Raw genomic sequence first — 20543 nt, forward strand, 5'->3', positions numbered from 1 at the left:
GGACGTCTCTGCATGCTTTCGCGACTGCGTACTGATAGAGATAAGAGGGAAGAGGGCGAGGCTGTCACAGACAAGGAGGCCCATTCATCATGAGTTGTTTTCTTCGAGGGAAACCAGCAGGGCGTTCTGCTCCATGAGGTTCTCCTGGGGTAGCATGCTGCTTAGCATTGGCTTCTTCCGACGGAGGTGGCAGACAGACAGGCTGCGGTGTTTTGTCAAGCAGTCAGTTATCCATAGCTGTGCCCCAGCTTACCTCTGACTGCGTGGCTGCTGGAAGCAGCCCCTGCTGAGTCTGTGCCTGTGCTCTTCCCAGAGCTGAAGGCTAGTATTACAGAACAGGTGGTGGGAGGGGGCAGTGGGCTGCCAGCTTTACAGTAAGTGGTTGTTTGTGATTGTGTTACGATCGATATTGGAAATGGCAGGGAAGAAGGTATCTTGAATGCATGCTCACTGCACACGCATTCAGTCTCCGTTCAACAGTAAATCCTGCTGTAACCTATCTGTAATTATATTGACATTAATGGCTCTTTTCCCTTATTTTAATAAATGTTTAATATCTAACATTTTATTTTCTTTTTTAAGCCCTGATGTTGTGGTGGGATCTTTTAGAGCAGCATGATGTTGTGCTGTTTAGCACTAGTACCTCACAGCTCCAGGATCCTTGGTTCAAACTGCTTCTTTCTGGAGCCCCTAAATGGAGCTTGAGAGAACCATCTTCAGTAAAATAAAATAGTTTAAATGCAGATTTTAGCCTGGATTAAGATTTCTCAGTTTTGCACTTTGCCATTTGGGAACAAACAGAAAATAAACATTTCTTTCAGAGTGTTGTTTCAGAAGAATCTGCCTACTGTACAGTATGTGCCCACATACAGTACTATTGTGGGTTCAGTTCAAAATAAGCAAGATCAGGTAAACTGTTTTTTTTACCTAACTCAATTTTCTGAAGACAATATTGTTATAAGTTAATAAGAGCTAAGGTCTATTAAAAATGTCAGTTTTAGTTTTTAAAGACTGGAGGTGTTGGACAGCAGTGAGCTGTCGATGAATGTCATTGTTTCCTTTGGCTTGGGCAGGATGACGACTTGGAGACAGATTTGACGATGCTGCGCATGAAGCCGGAGCCAGATCGCACCCTGGAACAGCTGGGACAGTACGTCAGACTGTGTCCAGAGCTGCACCACGACTTCAAGGTAAACCTCTCTCAAAACAAATCTCTGTTTCAGCACAGCCTCAGAAAAAATTCTTCGTGGTCTTGTCGAGAGCTTCATTGGTGTTATAAGGACTTGAGAACTAATATGATTGAGAGCCCCTCTTGCTCAGTTGGCTGCTAGCTATTGTTATTGTCCTAAAATTCCACATAGTCACAGAAACAGCAGATTAAAGTATTCCAGACACTTAGAACTCTCTGGGGAAAAACCAAGCCTCCTGTTTTCCACTTGATCAAGGATTCCTGTTTCATTTTTAAGTTTGGAGAAGTCACTTGGGTTGATTTTACTGATACCCTTGAGGAATAGAAATACTTGATTCACATTCTCTTGCAATCTGTGTTGATGAAGACTAACAAGATTGAATTCCTTTACTCTGTTTGTTTATGACATGCCTTTCAGGCCAGCAATTATTTTGTTCATTCATTTTGAACCTTATTAAAGGGAACAATATCCTTTCTGTAACATGGTGACCTAAGCGGAAAACAGAACTCTAAATGAGGTTTTAGTAGTATATTGCTTTGCTGATATAGCAAACCCCTGTTGACTCTGATAGAATTTGTAATGAATCTGGCCCCGACTTGAGATATTGGTATCAAGGATTTTTAACTGTGAAGCAACAACTATAAGATTGGTAAACATTTACTAGAACACCCAGTGCTTCTGTGATTTTTATGTGTTATTGTTACAGAAAAAACTGGATAACAGCGGGAGCAGATCAACAGTCATGCTATGTAGATGTCTCTGACACATGGTCATCTCATTCATAAGAAAAAGAGAGAAAAAACATAAGTTACAAGTAGCACAATGTTAGAAAAGAGCGTGGCTGTCATTTTAGTTTCATAGGTTACTGACTACAAAACTCAGATTTTCAAACTAATCTTTACAGTAAATGTGCACATTCTTTTTTATGTGTAAAACTCAACAGATAATACATCTTGGGTGTTCTAATACATTTGTAAACCAAAGTACAATACGTTTCTTCTCTTCTTTGAGTGGGAGGTGTGGTGGTTATTATTTTGTCTGTATACTAACATCTGTCTACAAAAACCTTCTGTGCCTTCCATCAGATGTCATTTCTACAACATGTGGTTTCAAGTGTAATTCAAAGATATCTTAATACATTAAACGTAAATCAGGAACAATGCCTTCACAATACAAAGGAGAGACAGGTTTCAAGCTCTTTTGGAGTGGTTTCCAAAAATAGTATTAATACAGAACAATCAAATGGAAAACGTGAATAGAAAGTATGAACTGCTGTGGGAGTATAATACATTTTGGTCTATCAGAAAGCATCAGCCACAGTAAGATCAAGGAGAAATGCAGGGATGGGTTAGACTTTGCTTTCAGAGACTGGGACAATGGTCACACTGAGATGTTACAATGGACAGTATTTTTAATGTGTTGGAATAATCTATTTTCAGGTAGTGATAATCATGAATTTTTATCTCAGATATTTGTCACTAAGATCACTTCCAGTCTTGCCACACACATTGTGTTTTGGGGACTAATACACCTGATTTGCAGGTTATATTTCTTATATGCTGTCATATTGTACTGTATAAAAAGGGGTAACAGAAAGATATTTGTCACGATTGTGGTCCATCCCCCTTAAGGATGCTCCGGCTCGTTCACTTTTTAGTTGATTTTGTGCACCTGCTCCCCGTTCCTGCCTCCCTACAAAAGCCAGACGCTCACTCTGTTCCGGGCTCTGCATTGGTGTCCTGAACCAGCCGAGTCTGGGACCTGGAGTGCCTGGTTCCATTCCCCCTTTCTCCCCCCCCCCAACCCTTCACCGGATCCCGCTCCGGTTTTTAACTTTGTCATGTCTGTCTACAACCCCTCGCCGGATTCCCGGATTCCGGATTTATCACCCCGCTCTGGACCTTCGCCTGCACCGGACTTCCTTTTAGACTGTTTGCCTGGACCCTGCCCCCCAGAGCACCTTCGTCACGCCCCCCCGGTACCTCTACCAGCCCAGTTCCTCATCTCCTCCATGTGTGTGTTCACACCCTTCCGGATTGTGTCCTCTGCATAGGGTCATGAAAGAATGCTTCATAACAATATTATTCAGCTTTCTTTTTAATAAGAAAGACAAAGGACTATAGTTCTATAGTTCCGGGTTGGAGTTCTTCTTGATTTAGTGATATGTGTATGAGAGTAACTCAAAAGTTGCCTAATGGATCTTCGAGCTTATTTCAGCAAGTTTAAAATCCACATAATTTTTCTTCATAATGAGATTGACTGTGTTTCCCTAACACTGTTAATATGTTTTACTTAGAGACCAAATGTGTGCCTTTGTGAAATAGCACCCTCTCCATCGAAACTGCTTGAGTTAAACCCACAGCGATACTCCTTCGTCTCGCGATGAGTATAAATGAATAGAAATGTCAGCGCGCTCTGAGTTAATCTTCCTTAGCTGCATCTCAGCGCGCCTGGTGCCACTGTTTTAATTTAAATAATATCACTTATGAGATTAACGGCTGGCATTGAAAAATTTTGCCTTTCCAATTAATTTATGGCTGTCTTCCCCAATGCAATAATTCAAGTTGGCATGAGACAGCATGCAAATGAAATGATTCTGGACCTAAGCTTTGTAGAATAGAGATGGACTTTACATAAAAAGGTGAACATTAATTTATTCCTAAATATCTGCTGATGCAATCATTGCGTGAATTGGGGTTGGGATCAGGAGGAAAGGTATAAGGCATGAGAAAGAGTTTTAAAGAAAGTTGGAAGGTAATGTGGGGAAAGTTAAAGATCATCGTCTTGTAACATGAGGTAAAGTTTTAAGCATCAGATAATTTTATGATGAATTATGTATTAATGATTTTGAAAGAAAAAAGATTAGTTTATAAGAATTAGTTTATAAGAAACTAATGTATGTTCACTGCTGAGATTTATAACTGTAATTATGCATACGCCTGCAGTGTCTGGGACATTCTATTACATCTGATAGACGAACTGGGATTACTTTAGTGCTTACAAGCCTTTCACTTAATGTGTGTCCAATCTTTCACAGTTTTATCTGCAAAACAGAAAATGGTGTGAACAAGTAAAAAATGTAATTGGTTTTGTTTAGATTCTTCAATTTTGATATGTTGACTAGACATCGTTTGTATCTAGGGTGTTAGCAGGATATCAAAAAGCTCCGAGAATATTCAGTGGGTGTCCATGTTTTTAGTGCTTTTTAACTATTAGTACATTGTTTCTCTGAAGCAGGATAAGAATACTGCAGAACCTTTTCCTAAGTTATAAACTGGATCTCATCCTCAAGGGCACAATCATTCAAGGTAGGACTAAATTCTAGATGGGATGTCAGTCCATAGTAGGGCAAACACATACTGTACAGGGACAATTTACAGACATTGATTAACTGAGCCTTTCTGCCCAGTGGAAGAAAACTGAAGCACTTGGCACAACACATGTAAAGTAGGCAAAGAAGAAACATGCAAATTGCATATAGACAGACCCACAGTCAGATTTCAAACCCGGGACCCAGAGCTGTGTGCCAGCAGCACTATCATGGCACCCCCTAAAGTCCTATTGTCATATTTAGAAGCTGTTGTAACATGGCTTTGCAAGGGGCAAGGGTGGGGTTTGTATAGAATTTCTTCACTTGGAAATGGCACTGTTGCACCTGCAGCACAACTCAGGAAATCTGTGTCAGTTCTATATATAGTTTATATTTTAAAGAAAGACAAGAAGATTCTGCTTAATTTGATCCCAGTTTTCCTTGTAATACTAAACGTCAATAAGTATTTAACTTTGGTAAATGATTTAAGCTTAAACCCCCACAAAAAATATAACAGTATTTTAACATGAGAGCCCACTGTAACTTTTGATCTATGTGGGATATATGTTAGCCATCCTCTCTCAATTTCCTTGCATATTTTGTATATTGCATGAAGAGCCCTGGAGACTTCTGAACATGTGTGAATGCAGACATCTTGTGCAGAGCTTGTGTTGATTGAGCACTGAAGTGTCCCCTCAGTCATTTTGTGTGGAATGGAAACTTCATTTGGGCCATTGACTTGCTCCATTCATTGCAACAAAAGTACACTGGAATAAAAATTGGAAAGCTAATGTCCTGAGTTGGGAAACCAGCTGAGCAGACCATAGATCTCCTGATTTAGACAGATATCTGTTATAAGAATAGGTGGCAAATGGAAGAGAGAGAAAAATAGCCCTAGAAAACTGCTGTTTTGAATCCAAGAAACCAGAATTAAACCTGAAACACCTCACTAAACAGTACAGGTGTTAGCTATCTGAAATCTGAGTTTGCATGAAGACAAAGCCTTCATGCAAACTCATGCCTGGATGGTATTTTAGTTATAAATACAGTAAAACCCTGATTTGCAATAATCTGCTGCTGAGGTGGGGCTTGCACAGTTCGAAGTCTGGTAGAGCAGGCGGAGGTCAAAGCGTGGTCCAGGAAGCGTGGTCAGAGCAAAGTTGGGGTCAGGTCCAAGGAAGTGCAGTAAATCACAAGGGAATCACAAGGTCTAGCAAAGCAAGGGTCAGAACTACGAAGACACAGTAGAGAAGCACACAGGGGGAAATTCCAGGTCAGAATCCTGGAGAAACAAACAGGATACAGGCCAAGTGAGCAGGGAAGTAAAAACCAAGGATGGTCCAGGAACAAGGTACAGAATGCAAGCAGGGGTCAGGATACAAAACAAAGCACAGCTATGGAACTAGCTCGAGACTCAAGGGGCTCAGAAACAAAACCCTGTGACAGAGCCCCGAGCCCTATCAGATCCAAGTCTCTATCTTCTGAGTCACCTGGAGCAGGCATGGTTGTAAATCAACTCCAGGTGATCCAGGTCTCCTGTCAATTGGTTTCTGCTACAACTGGTGCCGGGAGACAGGTTGGACAGTGATGTAACTGGCTGCTGTGTCAATGCTATGTTTGTATTATTTCTCTTCACGGTTCACCTGGTGACATACTGTATGGTCACTATTGAATGAAAAACAAGCACCTATTTGATAAAACACACATCAATCTTTCTGTCTGTTTAAATTTGGCCCTTCTTACACCTAATTTTATGGTTCTTCCCAATAAGGAAGAATGGAAGAATTTGTTACTCTGTTCCTGTGTTACTGGTTCCATGGTTGCTGAGTTGCTGTCTTTATCCCTGTTTACACTCACTAGTGCTTGTTTTGGATTCTTGACCTGGCTTGTCCTGACCTTACTATTGGAGCTCCTCCTTGGCTTACAATACTTATAGTATTGTACTTATAGTGCTCAGGCCCTGGCTTGCTCTCCCTATTAAGCCGCGGTTTGCCTGAATTCGGACGTAACAGTTACAATAGAATATCATAATTACAATACAATAAATCACAGTAAAATCATGGTACAATCATGATAAAATCAGATATGGCAAGCATATATACTGTAGGTATGCCAAAGCATTACATAAGCTGAAGGCAATGATAAACTATGAAATTTTCTTTACGATGGTAAAATTGGACACTTCTCCATGAAAGAACAGTGTTTATTTTAAAAAGGTAACACTCATTAAAATAGACTAAAAATACATTATCTCTTTTTACCACATAGTTGAAGTGGCTTGGCTGATGTTGTAGTGGTAGTTAAAGGATACAGGAATATTTGAGCCTAAAGAAGATTCCCTATATTAGCCACCTAATGCAACATCATAAAGTTCTTGGCTTTTAAAAGAAGAATGTTAAAGTATGTACTGTAATTAAGTACAAGGATATGGGAATATTTATAAGGTGACCACTTGTTATAATGAACTTCCTCATTTGGCCAAGCCAAGAACTGACAGCAATGAGTGCACAGTCTTGACGTCTGCTAGCTTGAGTTTTGAGAGGGTGAGTTGCTATTTCGGTTCTAGAAGGTGACACCCTTGACCTCTTCTTCTGATTTGGGGGAAATGTTATACCAATTATGCGAGGCAGCTAAATGAATATTTCAGTTCCACTTACCTCCTGGGAATCCTTAATGTCTAAGATATTCTGAATGTTCTGTCTATCGGATGCTATAATTGAGGAGCCTAATCAGTTCTCAAGATCAAAGTACAGTAGTTGTTGCATGTTGCATGTTGTTGAATGTGTACTTTATCATGTCATAATAACATCAGACACATTACCAGACACACTAGGTGAATGGTTCCTCAAAAGCAGTGCTAGTTTCATTATCATTTACTATTGTCATTTATTGAAAGAAGGGAAATGGTTTACAAAATTGTTTTAAAAGCTCTTTATTGTTTCTCAAATTAGAAAAAAGTGGAATGAGTTTGGTTGATTTTTTCTTTAGGTCTTTGTTGTGTGAATGTGTTTGATGAAGTGTCTACTGAAACTGCTGGGAGTTTAGCTCCATTTGTGATCACTGCTACTGCTGGTCTCTATCAGGGAAATTGCAGTAAAAGCACTTAGTCTACGAATTTCTGTTAAATTGCTGGTGCTTGTGTAATTATATCAAGCTCTTATGAGCTACTTTAATTGACTGGGCACTTTAATCTCATTTATATATAACATTGGTGCAACATATTTAAAGAGTATTTGCATTCTTTTGAGTCGTCATACTATGAAGGACTTTCGTCTGGAGTCCATGTTTACCTCAGATCTCAGCTGGACCCTAGCTGATAGCTGAATGTGACAGGAATTCCAGCTGGCTTGCCCTGCCACTTGTACTGCCTTGGGTGGGAAAGCTTGTGTTGGCCAGTGAATGTTGTGGCATGTGAGCAGTGAGCTGTAGGATTTTCTTCAGTCATGGGTACGCTCTGATGCTCTGTGGGCTTGGAGTATGTCAAATGACAGAATGGCTTGAAAGTATATACAAGAAACTTCCCAGCGCTGGTCAAAATATGAGGAATTCCCAGTCCTATGAATTAGATGATTCAATTCCCATTAATTAGGAGCACATGACAGGTGTCCATCACCTTCCCTGGACAGGACAATCTCTAGATCCCAATTAGAATGAACTGGAGCTCTGGTGGAACCGAACACGGGTGGAGCTTGTACTCAGGTCTCATACTGTTTATAACGACCGTCATTAACTGAATGCGTACCTAAAACAGAGCAAGTGCATTGCATTTTCTATTTCATATGTTTAGCTACACAATTTAAGTGGATAAAGAAAAAAAAAAGAGGGAATACAGATGTTATTTAGAGGGTTATAGCAACAAATTGCAATGCACAATTACATATTAGACATGCTTCAGTGTATTTCAGAATAATTGCATTAATGCCCTGTGTGGCCTTAATTCAATATTTCACTAAAGAAACACTGTTTCTAAACTGCAGGATCTCGACTCAGACTCAGAGGCTGAGGACAGTTCGGATGAGGATGGTTTACTCGATACGGAATTTGACCCTCGTCACCAAAACTGCACTGGCAACAGATCAGCAGAAGGGAGGCTGAGATGCAATGAGGCTCTGGGGACACCTGAAGGTGCCTTTGATAACCCCAGAAAACAAGGAGATCTCCAAGAACAAAATAAAGCCTCCAGCGCAGAGGGAGGCAGTGGAAAAGGAGTGGCCCAGCTGAACGCCCGGGATGTCCACAGGCAGTACCTCAGCAATGGCGCAGACAGGCAGGAGGGCCGCAGCCTGGTCGACACACTCCTGGAAAGGCACGGAGCCACCATTTTCCACCACGATCCTCGGCTCTATGCTACCACTGCTGTCAACACCAAGTCCATCGCCAGATACTCCGTTCTGGCCTTCCCAGACTTCTGGGGCCACCTGCCACCACCCTACAGGCAGCCATGTGCGGAACGGAAGGAAGCAGTTCAGAGGTATTAACTTCCTTCACATGCACTGCTCCTCTTAAACGGAGAGCAATATGTAGGTCGTTAAAGAGCTGCGAAAGAATGTCAGAGTTGAAAAACATGTTTGTAATATATGAAATGCATTTCCTATGGTAACGTTAACATTTCTCTGGTTAACTGCTAAGTCATTGTTACCTGCTGAAAAAGAGATACAGTAGGAGGTTCTATTGTAGGGATAACCAGGGATGGCGGTCCTGGTAAAATTCAGACTAGCAGGTTTCATAGTCCACCTTGAACCATCCATTTCTTAACTTGTGAAAAAGAATAAAATTAACATGCTGACTCATTTGATCATTTGATTCAGAAATCATTCAGGAGGCAAAACTAAATAGCTTGCATCCTTCAAGGATGAAGGCGGGTCACTTCTGACTTGGACTGATCAAATAAAACTTGATGAATCAACCCACAAAGGGGCAACATGTTTTGTTTTTTTTTGTGCAACGACAGAAGTTGAGCCAAAATGATGAAATTCGAATTTATGGTCAAGACCGAAAAAACATCCTTAATTAAAACTGTGAGAATGAGAGGTATAAGCAGTGAGACCCAAGGGAAGCGAACCTCAAAGAGAATAATGTGTGCGGAAGGAGTTTTCACTGTGCCCCCCCCCTCCAGATTGGTTTCAGTGCTGTCTTTTTGGGAGAGCTAAGAAGATCAATGGGATTGCAGCCCTGTAGTGTTTCCCTTTGACTGCTGTGAAGCAGATCTCAGGAGAGCTATATACCAAGAACTGACTCAGTCTGGCCATATACCAAAAAAATCCTCATCTGAGGCAGAGCTTCTGTAGATGATCAGGGGTTAAAAAAATCAAATCTTCTGCTTTTCTTGTTTTTTTTTTTCTCTTTTTGGCTTGAACAACTCTGCTGCTTCCAAAACCCACTGTGCAGAGGCATTCATCATGTCATTACACAGCATTGATCTGAGTCTGGCACAGCCTTGGGACAATTGACTGAACTAATGTCTGCATTCAGACACCAGCAGTGACTCCTTTTTTCAGTGTAGGGACTGATACACATATACAGCACACTGACACCACCTGTCAGGGCTCAGATCACCTCTGACTCATGAAAAGGCCACTGACAATGAGCATTTTAAAAAAAGTCCCATTTTTAAAAGCTGCAAATATATTTTTACTGAATGTAAAGAACCATTAGAGTGACATTCGTGTGCTTTACAGTGAGCCCATTTGCATGATGGTTCAGTATATGGAAGTGTAACCTTGGGGACGCCTTTTCTTGTCATGAAATGATGGTGCAGACAGGTTTACGTCTTTGGACTTGCATCCTAAAGGCTTATTTTTGTGTGTGCCTTGATGTTTGTATGAAATACAGGCTGAAGGTCGCAAAATGGTCTAAGGCAGTGGTTCTCAAACTTTTTGGACCAAGTACCACCCCTAATCCAACCAAAGCATCCAAGTACCACCTACAAGTCATCATCTCATAGGAACCCCAGAAATTCTCAATGACCAACATGAGCGCGCGTGCACACACACTCACACATACATATAATAAATATTATAATAATAAACTTTATTTCATATAGCGCCTTTAAAGGTGGCTTCTCAAAGTGTTTTACAGAAAAAAAACAGTAACAACAACTAATAAAAAAGTACCATTTCAGTGAGAGGGGTGAGCCTGTTTAGTCGAGCAAAGAAGATGTGAATTAATTTTTCGAGCCTTGATACAATGCACAACAGAGTCTAACAGATTTTAAATCATCAGGCATTTTCTTGACGGCAAAGGTCTCGCGGTGGATGTTGCAATGCGTCCATTAATTTCTGGAGCAACCTCTCTAATTCGTGCAACTACACCGTTATGTCGGCTTGTCATTGCTCTAGCACCGTCTGTACAAACTCCGACACATTTTATCCAGTCGATGCCATTCTCTTCGATAAATTCATTCAGAAGCTGAAATATGTACTCTACTGTAGTTCCTGTTGGTAGCGGCTTACAAAACGGAAAGTCCTCATGGGACATACCCTCAAACTCGTATCTAACGTAAACGAGCAAATTGGCCAAATCGACTACAGACTCATCTAATTGCAGTGAAAAACATCTGCTCATCTTAACGCGCTCTATCAGTGTACTTTTGATATAATCCTTCATTTCAATAATTCTATGAGTGACTGTGTCTTTCAGGGGGAGGGGGGCAGCTGGTCGTGTTGTTTAGCAGCTTTTTCTCCAAACATAATACGTGTTCGCTTTTTTTCCAATGGTAAGTACTGTTCTTCAAAAATAGTGTGGCTTACCTGCTTTAGCAATCCGCAAGCTTGCATTTTATTTCCGTATTTATTTAAAGTTTTTATTTCATGCGCATGGGAGTGAAACACAGAGACGCTCTGTGTATTTTTCTCAAATTAACTTAGAACAGTTCTTAAATATTTTTCTGTTATCTATCACGCTTTCCTGTGCTCACAAGATTACCAGCATTCGGAGCACGTATTTCTATGCATTCCTGTGTTTACAACTTGGCATTGTTCCAAAATCACGCACATTCTCCTTCCTCCCTATTTGCTGGGGATACAGTAGCTTTTTTAAAATACAATTGGTCACTTGCATCCGTAGCATGCATTCCTACAGAGTGGTATAGAATTACAGAGTATCTCTTGTGTCCACTGAAGTATTAGCGCGCACTGTATCGCAGTACAGTACGTAGGCTGCGTATTCGACACGTTTAAAATACAAAATACAAAATATGAAAACCCGTCCCGATTTTTCAGCGCACACGACACAGTTTCAGGGTCATTTGGCGTACCACCTGGCGGCACTCCACGTACCACTGCCGGTACACGTACCACAGTTTGAGAACCACTGGTCTAAGGCTTATAAAAAGCATTGGAGATGGTTATGGGTCTGATAGGTTGGCATGCATCATTAGTATGACAGGCACATCTTAAATTTTGTAAACCATTTTAAGCTGTTTTTTAAATGACATCAGAATGTATTCTTTAATTTTTAAATTAAAATTATTGTTAAAATAATAACATTATATACAGTAAGAAATGTTATACATACTGTATCTCACCTTTTTTACTGCGTATGTGTCATTCCACAGTAGCCACGGGGACATGTAGCTTTTCCCCCCAACGAACGCATTCCTCACGGGCTCCAATTATTACACACTCGGGTCATGTACCGATTCGCCCCTCCTTCTATCAAGCTGCCTCCTCCTCTAATCAACCGACAGCCTATAAAAGATCTGAGCTGCCATGGGGAACACGCTTCGTTCATTTGAGCTGTCAGAGAGTATGATATTCTGTTCTTGCAAACGAACTTTAGAAATTATAAACCGCTCTTCCTGACTTCTAAGCCAGAACGCCCGACTCCTAAATTCACCCTGACCCTGTTCTGCCTGAAGCTTACCCTCGGCTCGTTTTCCTCGAACTTCCTCTCCGCCTTTTTTCTTTTCTTTTCTCGGCCACTTTCGACAGTTTCCGGAAATCGCCGAGCATCTGCAGTGGGATTGCCCACCTGTTTTCAGACGCGACTGTCTGCCCGAGCAACCGTGTTACAACACATGTACAGTAGTTGATCTGCCACTATGGTTTCTGTCTGTAGCTGCATCCAGTTCTCCATAGTGCGGCTAACAAAAAAGCCATCTTAAATTGCAGGTTTTTTTTTGCTTTTGTAAAGTGTGAACTTTTAATGGAAGATGATCCATCTCTTCTACATTAGCACTGACAGGGCATTTACTTTTTCAGTGTGAATGATCTTTGTTTCCCCTTGAGGACTCTTTCATTCTGTTTGTAATTTCTGCAGCTAAATGCACTCTGGTGCCAGGGCTGTGTCAGAATGGAGGTTCCTCCCTGGTGTAACTTTCTTTTCTCTTAGATGGGTACTTTAGCAGTTCTAGAAAATTTCTGCCGGGAGAACATTTAAAATAGAATAGAATCTCCTCGTGAATAGCAAGAGATTGTGAATGACCACTTTCCATTGGTGTCAGCTGACTCATTATTGACACCCACAGCTGAGAAAAGCCCATCAGTCTGTAGGCCTATTGTATAGTGGAACTTCCTAGAGAGACTTCTAATTCCACTTTTTGGGTACCTTTTGTTGGATACACTAAGCATATACGTTTTAGAAATAAAAGTAGGTACTGGGAGTTTCTTGTTGTGAAGGTTAAAGATTTCACAATAGCTCTACTATGGGAGAATCATTAGTTTAACTTCTCCACTATCATGTTTTTGGAGCAAATGTTTATAGAAAGAGTTCTGTGTTAAAAGACAAAGTAGGTGGTTTGTATTCTCACATTTTGTGTTGGTTACATGTTTTCATTCTGGGGATAGTGGTTTCATCCAGAGTAAATTCAGCCACAGCCCTTGGTGGCTGTTGTGTTCTTTACCAGCCCCTTATCACGATACATTTCGTCGATTTGATCAGGGCTTCAACGCTGCAATTCTCAGAGAAGAGTGCGATAAAGCAGTCAAGAGGCAGAGCAGTGCTGGCTGAATTAGTTCAGATGCTCTTGAGCTAACATGTGAGTGTCAGCCAGTCTACCCAGCGATGTGGTTCAAGCACAAGCTGCAGGTGGATGAGATTATGCAACTGCTTAACAAAGACAAAAATGTACAAGGTGGGCAAAGTGGTCTCCTTTCATTTGTGAACTTTCTTAAGTTCTATCCCAATAAAAAAAGAAAGGCAAAAGCCCAAGGCATATTGTACTAGACTTTGAAACTGTCAACCATTGATAACCCTACACTTAAAAGGTGAGCTAGCTGATTGCTTCACTGGGTGCAGTGCTCTCTGCTCCTGCCTCTGATCTGGAGATGTTGGGACCTGGAGGAAGAGAGAGAAAGAGTTTGGTGGCCATGGGGCTGCAGGGCTTCAGCTCTTAGTCAAGTCGAGAGAGACATTGTACGGAAAATAGGCATTTGTCATCCACAGAGGAGGCTACATGGATTTAGTTCTCTTATTCAACATTTCCTTCGTTCTGTATATGAATCACTCTTGTACTTTTTTCTTTTAGCTTTCGGTGGGACCTAGTGGACAAGTGTCACCTACTGTAGGTTGAACTGCAAAGCACTTCAAGAAATGTACCATAGGCTAGCGTATTTCAAGACATCCTGGGAGAGTGGGTGAAAGAAAAGTTTTCAATTTTTATTATAAATTTGTCCACGGAGTTAAAAAATCTATGCATATTGACAGTAAGAAATAACATTGTTCTACAGTTTCTTCTGATGATACCTTAAGACTGTTGCAGGTCCTCATGCTGTCAGATCTATATGAATTATTATTGTAACAACACATCACCAGTAGAATAAAACCAGCTCATCTCTGACAGTCTCAACCCACCTCACTTCTCTATTAGTGGGTGAACCATCCCTGAATAGTAAATTCTGTTGCACAGTGATAGAACAGACATCAAGTGGATATTCCCATGGTATCCTTTCTGACACTTCCTGCTTAAATCCCAAAAAGACAGAAGGCTCCAATAACAAGGAGCTTGGGAAAAACTAGGAAACCAAAACACTTTATTAGGAAAGGCCTCTGATGGAAGTGCAGGTTTGGCCCTGGTAGATCAAAGATTGTTGATGGAAATCTGGGCTGACTCTGCTCAGACATCTCGTGGGGCTTTGCATAATGTGCTGCTAGCAATGGGTAGCTTTGAAACCAGCCAGGTGTCTTTACCTTGCTGTGCAACTCCAGAGCATGCAGCTGGCTGGGCTTCAGCATTATCAGTGATAATTGCTTCACTCCTCTGTTTGTGCTATGGGTTCCCAATCTGAAAAGAAATCTGACTTCATTATCTTGTCTTCATGTCTCCCATGGTGGCTGTAGTGCTAAACTGAAATTACTAAAAAATTGACATTTACAAAGTAGTGTATTGTATATAAAGAAAAAAATAAAGAATCCCTTAGGGACACACTAAGGTCTATCAAGGATGGGAAATCACAATCTTATATGGTTATGATTTCCTTCTGAGGAGTTTAAGCCAGTTTTAATCTAGGTTCTAATATGAGAGAAACCCTAAAGGAAAAGAAGTATCAGTCTTTATCATAGTGCTCCACCTGTTGTGGTATGCTACATACAGTATATTCTTGTTGTTTAAATTCATGGATCACATCTTTGTGTATTCATGGATAGTAAAAATATAAGAATATGATGTCAGAGGTATTAATCAGTAAAGCAGGGTTTAAGAAGTAGCTTTATTCTATCTAGGATGGATCTGGAATAATTTGCAGGCTTGATGAAATAGAGGCAGTGAAGTGGAAGAGGCCTTGAAAAGGTTAGGAAAACGTCTGTGTCTGCTGCTTGATCTTTTAACATCAAGAGAGGGGAGATGGGAGAACTTCTGTACAGAACATAATAGAGGTGATGTATCACACATCTAAGCTAATTACTAAAGAGACTTCAGAGGACAGAGAGAGAAAACAAGATCTCAGGGCTCTCATAAACTACCTGCTGCACAAAGGAAGAATAAGAAAATGAGTTTCATTGAAACTAACGTTCGGTCTCCTCTGTTTGGGTTTTCCAGAAAGAAAGTGTTTGAAGATATCCAGCGCCTGCTGTGCCCTGAGGATATCATCAATAAGGTGGTTTTTGATGTGGAATCTGACAGGTACAGTGATAAAAATTAAAGGCCGGGGCACCGAAATGGTCAACTGTGGTGGCTAAGTAGTTATCAATTGGGTGTGCTGCATAAAAGTTTTTTTTTTTGGAGGAATGGTTGGCAAACTTCACAATTATGCCCATAACCAAGCATGCAAGGGTTTTCAAAACAAGATTACAGATATTCATAAATTTAAGTCTGCTAGTTTCGTAATACAACCAATGTCACGACTCTCAGATTTTCTTTTACCATCCCAATAGATGCTTTTAGCTTGCTGTCTTTGCCAGAGTTGCAACACCTGTTGTCTTTTTATCACCTGCGGATCTTTGAACTGGGGGGCCATCTTTCAGGGATCCAAAGAAAAGATGTGGCAGAGGTTCACTGTGCAGTATAGTGAATATTCATTAAAGGTTAACGACTCACTTTGTGAATAGATTTAGTATGAGGCAGTGGATCCACTGTTATAATTTCAGAAATCTGCATGTATTGTATTCCACCGGAAAATGTCGGGAGGGATTTTTATAGCTGTTTTGTTTTGGAGTGGATTTTTGTGTCTTAAAAATAAACACACAAGTAAAAAGCACAAAAAAAGTGATTTGCTGGGAAACTAACTGATCCTGTAGAACTTTATGACAATGAGAGCAACATTCTCTTTTACTCAGTTAAAACTTTTTCTGTCTGCATCATTGTTCTTTTGTCATAGCAGTGAAAGCGGGGCATGTCAGAGAAATGTCACAGATGGAAGCTCTTCCAGTTTTCTGGCTGAGGCCCTGCAAGCTGTTCGAGTTGCAACTTAGATAAACAACCACTCCTTGTCAGGGCTTAGCAACTGCTCAACCACCCTCACTGCAGGCGACGTGTGTATTTACTTAATCATAACCAAATAATCCCAAACATTTGTACTTAGAAACACAGCTCTACGACAGGAAGTTCTGTTGGTTTTCATAGCAGGCTTGAGCAGATGCTGTGGGTCTGAGCTCAGCGCGTATCAAAGTCACCAGAGCACCAGCCCACACTGAAGCTCTCATTCATCTCTGAATGTTAACTCTCCAAAAAACTAGCAGACGTGCACAGTATTATATTTTTAAAAGTAATCAAAATCACATAAAGACTAAGAAACCATGTGGATGGACCCAAATTGTGAGTGGTTAGACCCCACCAGCTGGCCAGAGTGTGTTAAGGAGCTGCTGCAGGGCTGAGGAATGAGAGATGCAAAACAAGCACCTCTGGGAAAGACTTGGCTGTTACCCGTATTTACACTCGGTTGGTCTTGGCTGATGGCTGGCCTTTGCTCTTGAACATGAGTTAGAAATTCCATGTTAAAAACAGACATCTGAATAAAATTGGCTTTTTCTGTGCCGCTGTTCATCATGTGCACTGCTCACCAATGAAAGACTCAAATGATCTTTCACAAATCCAAACACAATGGCTGGACTGTCTTTCTGTCCTGTTTATCCTCTGGATACTCGGATTTGGCAGTATTTAGATACATTGCACTGCATTATTTACTAGCCAATGAACTGTGCTCATTAGTTGTATATTTTCAATTTATTTCTTGCTTGGAAATCTTATTTTGGAATGACCCATAAAAAATTAAATAACTTTCAGATTTCTGAAATTTACTGACCAATTAAAATAATAAAGCAAAACATTCTGTTTCAGTGGTGGCATGTAAATTGTTTTTGGCACAAGAACCAAGAGCACGTCTTAGAAAAAGAAATAAAACACAATGTTTACAGCTCAATCTACAGTGCCTGGTGTGTTGCCTATGCAGGAGAAAGTATTTTCTAAAGAAATTCCTGGAGGAGCTGAGATTTCATTGTCAAAGCCACTCCTGAAAATGAACTTCCCTGAAGAGGGCATGAGGGCTTATGAATATTTTCCCATCACGCCTCTCTAATCGCAAGGTATTCCATTAGTGATGGAAGCTGAACAATCAGTCCTAAGAGACTGTAATTGATTTTCATTCCAAAGCTGCCTCATGGTACAGTATACGCTGTTATGTTTCTTTCATAATTAACTGCAGCATCTAATATTCATGTTTATTTTTTATGTTCTGGTCAAAGAGGATGCTTTTGCTGAGCTTGCATTTTTTATATATACTGAACAATATCCCATAACAAAAATTGTAGTTGAGTAACTTAGATCTTCTTTTATTTGATGGCTTGCTGGTACTTTGTGAACAGGTTTCTGGGCTGATGAGGACATTTCTGTATCTGCTCATTTTGCCTGAAAGTCACCAGGCTACAGTATGCAATGAATGCTAGTGATATTTCAAAGGCATAGGTAATATGTTAGGTAAGATAGGGTAGTAAGTTATAACTCATTGAATAAATACAATTGCAGTTCTGTCAGCATTGGTAACAGGATGAAGGTGAACACAAAGACTAAAAGCCTAAAAATGAAGACATACTGTATGAGAATAAACAAACACATTATGACCTTATATAGACATATACTGTATGGATAGGCTGCTGTATTTATTATATTATGTGCAAAACCCATACACTAGTGTGCAATCACTGGAACTTCAATCAGACAGGAAAATAATGAGAAAATACAGTACATGTATGCAGACATATTTTAAACCTCATGTCACTCTCCCAGTCTTACCTAAAAAGGGTACAGGGTAATGTACTATTTTGGTTACATTTCGTTTTCCTTTGTGCTCCCCACCTCTCTCCCTCCCTAACTCTTCTGTTCTTCCCTCTCCCCATGACCTCTGCAGCTCGCAGAGCCCTGCAGATGATCCTGACTCCCTGCGGTTCTACTCCCAGTTCGAGTCGGGAAACCTGCGGAAAGCAGTTCAAGTCCGCAGGTACAGTATTCCCTATGGGATTCTCTCGTCCGGAATACCGGCACACTCTGCAGCTCCAGCTGTATACAGAGTGTACTGGTGGCTGTATACAGTATATACTGTACAGTATGTGTCTCTAGTCTCTGAAGTATCAGTATCAACATTCAATTTCCTGTATTCATATCTTTGTGTATTCATGTAAAAAAATAGGTGCTCTGTTGCAGTGAAGACATTTCCCTCTGAACGTGTGATTTAATCCTGCTAAGTGACATCTTTGCTAACCGTAGGACTGATTCCTGGTGTTAAGGGAATGTCATTTTCAGACAGATTAGGTGAAATGAATTTTGTTCAGCCTGAAGGAGGGAACATTTTGTAGGGACTTGACACAGTTGCTTAATTCTTTAAAATCAACAACAATGCCACATGTATTTTCCAGACAAACTGGTGATGTAATTTCTCAGTCAGTTTGGACTGTAGCTTCACTGTGTTTTGCTGTACTATATGACCTACTCCCCATCCTTGCAGGTGTGAGTATGACCTGATTCTGAACTCAGACGTCAACAGCTCCAGCCATCACCAGTGGTTTTACTTTGAAGTCAGTGGAATGAAGGCTGGACTGTCCTACCGATTCAATATCGTCAACTGTGAGAAAGTCAACAGTCAGTTTAATTACGGTAGGTGCACACAGTAAAAGAGAAGGCAAGTAGGATGTAAATTAGTCATGTGGATTCCTTTAAATGCCTTCACTTGTTCATTCCTACAAGAAGCTCTCATTGATTGTACTTTCAAACCTGCCAGCACAGTATAATGTACATGTTGTATATTGGCATCCTTGTTGAGTAATAAAGACAATAACACCTGTAATAAAGTCTTCGGTGTCACTTAATCACAGCCACAGCTTGTATATTTTCACATTATCATTCTGTACTGATTGAATACACTTGTAAATGTGCTACTTACATTTTTCATCAATAATACATAAGAAAACAGTAACAAAGATCAACAGTGGATCCTGAGCAAGGTACATTAGCCTATAAAACTATTTATGTTCTTGACTCATGCTTGAAAAAAGTTGCTTTAACAAAGAAATAAAAATCAATATCAGTTGAAATATGATACTGTATATTAGGAGTAGAGTCTCTCTTGGATCATTTATGGCTTAAGCTGAAAAAAGTGTATCACCAGCTCAGCTGGGGCAACCTGATGGAAACGGACAGATTCTGCAAGGAGGAGAGGTTGAATATAAATTATAAGAAGTTTAACATATTGAAAGGTTACAGGAAGTGCTTTCTTGAGGTTTTTTCCAAAGGGAGTGTTCACAAAAGACTTATTTAGGTATGAATTTGAATATTGTGCATTTAGAAATGTATTTTTGCATTGAAGTACAGTACTTCATCTTAAAGCATTCCAAAGTGCTTTACATTGGGCAGGGGGCACTTTATTCATACCTGAAGGGCACCCCCACCTTTAGCAACTTTTTTTGCACCTGTAGCCACACTCCACAGCAGATTGGGTGGAGAAGTGACAATCGTTATCGCCAATCAAATAGAGAAGAACCTTTGGAATGCTAGAGTGTGCAGGCTTAGAGTAGGCTTTATCCCATTCTGCACACCAGGCTAACACCTCTACCCTTATGGACAGTGCCATGGGGATCTTTAATGACCAGGAAGTCCAGACCTCACTTCATCTCACATTATATGTAACTATGCTGACAATTGCTCTGCTTATACTTAGCATACAATTCTGAAACTCAGTATTTTGTTTTTGATGCATTCTTAGAAAATATACAAAATATTGAATCTACACCTTGATTCATGCTGAATCTGCTTAGTTTACAGTAGGTCATTAATAGAATGAGTAATTTTAGAGGCTGCTTTATGTGATGCAATTACCAGTCTTTAGTGCTGTGCATTGAAGAAACATGTCATGGTTTCTGAGAGCTAACACATTTGGGTGAAGCCTACATCCAGTGTTTAAAATACAATTTCTGCTTATAGAGTGAAACATCACAAATTCACAGGTAGTCTTTAAATTAGAGGAATGCAGGTTAGAGTGATCTGACAAGCCACAGTGTACAGCACAGTCCTGTTGCATAATATACTCACTGAATCGGAAACTCATTGTAGCATACAGTCTGGGAAGCTGTAACAGATAATGCATGTGCTTTCAACAGAATAAGCCCAGCCACCTTTTATT

General features: G+C 40.3%; 1 protein-coding gene across 1 annotated transcript in view; it reads left to right on the plus strand.

Moving 5' to 3' along the window:
- Window positions 1–20543, plus strand: part of agbl1 (AGBL carboxypeptidase 1) — a 178967-nt gene that overhangs the window by 42120 nt on the left and 116304 nt on the right. Inside the window, exons 10-14 of the mRNA XM_088922306.1 lie at window positions 1074–1190; window positions 8478–8971; window positions 15476–15559; window positions 18279–18368; window positions 18873–19021. Of these exons, the coding sequence (XP_088778432.1) occupies window positions 1074–1190; window positions 8478–8971; window positions 15476–15559; window positions 18279–18368; window positions 18873–19021 (934 nt within the window). The remainder of the gene's footprint in view (window positions 1–1073; window positions 1191–8477; window positions 8972–15475; window positions 15560–18278; window positions 18369–18872; window positions 19022–20543) is intronic.

The sequence above is a fragment of the Atractosteus spatula genome, chromosome 7, assembly GCF_055471065.1.
Source record: "Atractosteus spatula isolate fAtrSpa1 chromosome 7, fAtrSpa1.hap1, whole genome shotgun sequence".
Lineage (NCBI taxonomy): Eukaryota > Metazoa > Chordata > Actinopteri > Semionotiformes > Lepisosteidae > Atractosteus > Atractosteus spatula.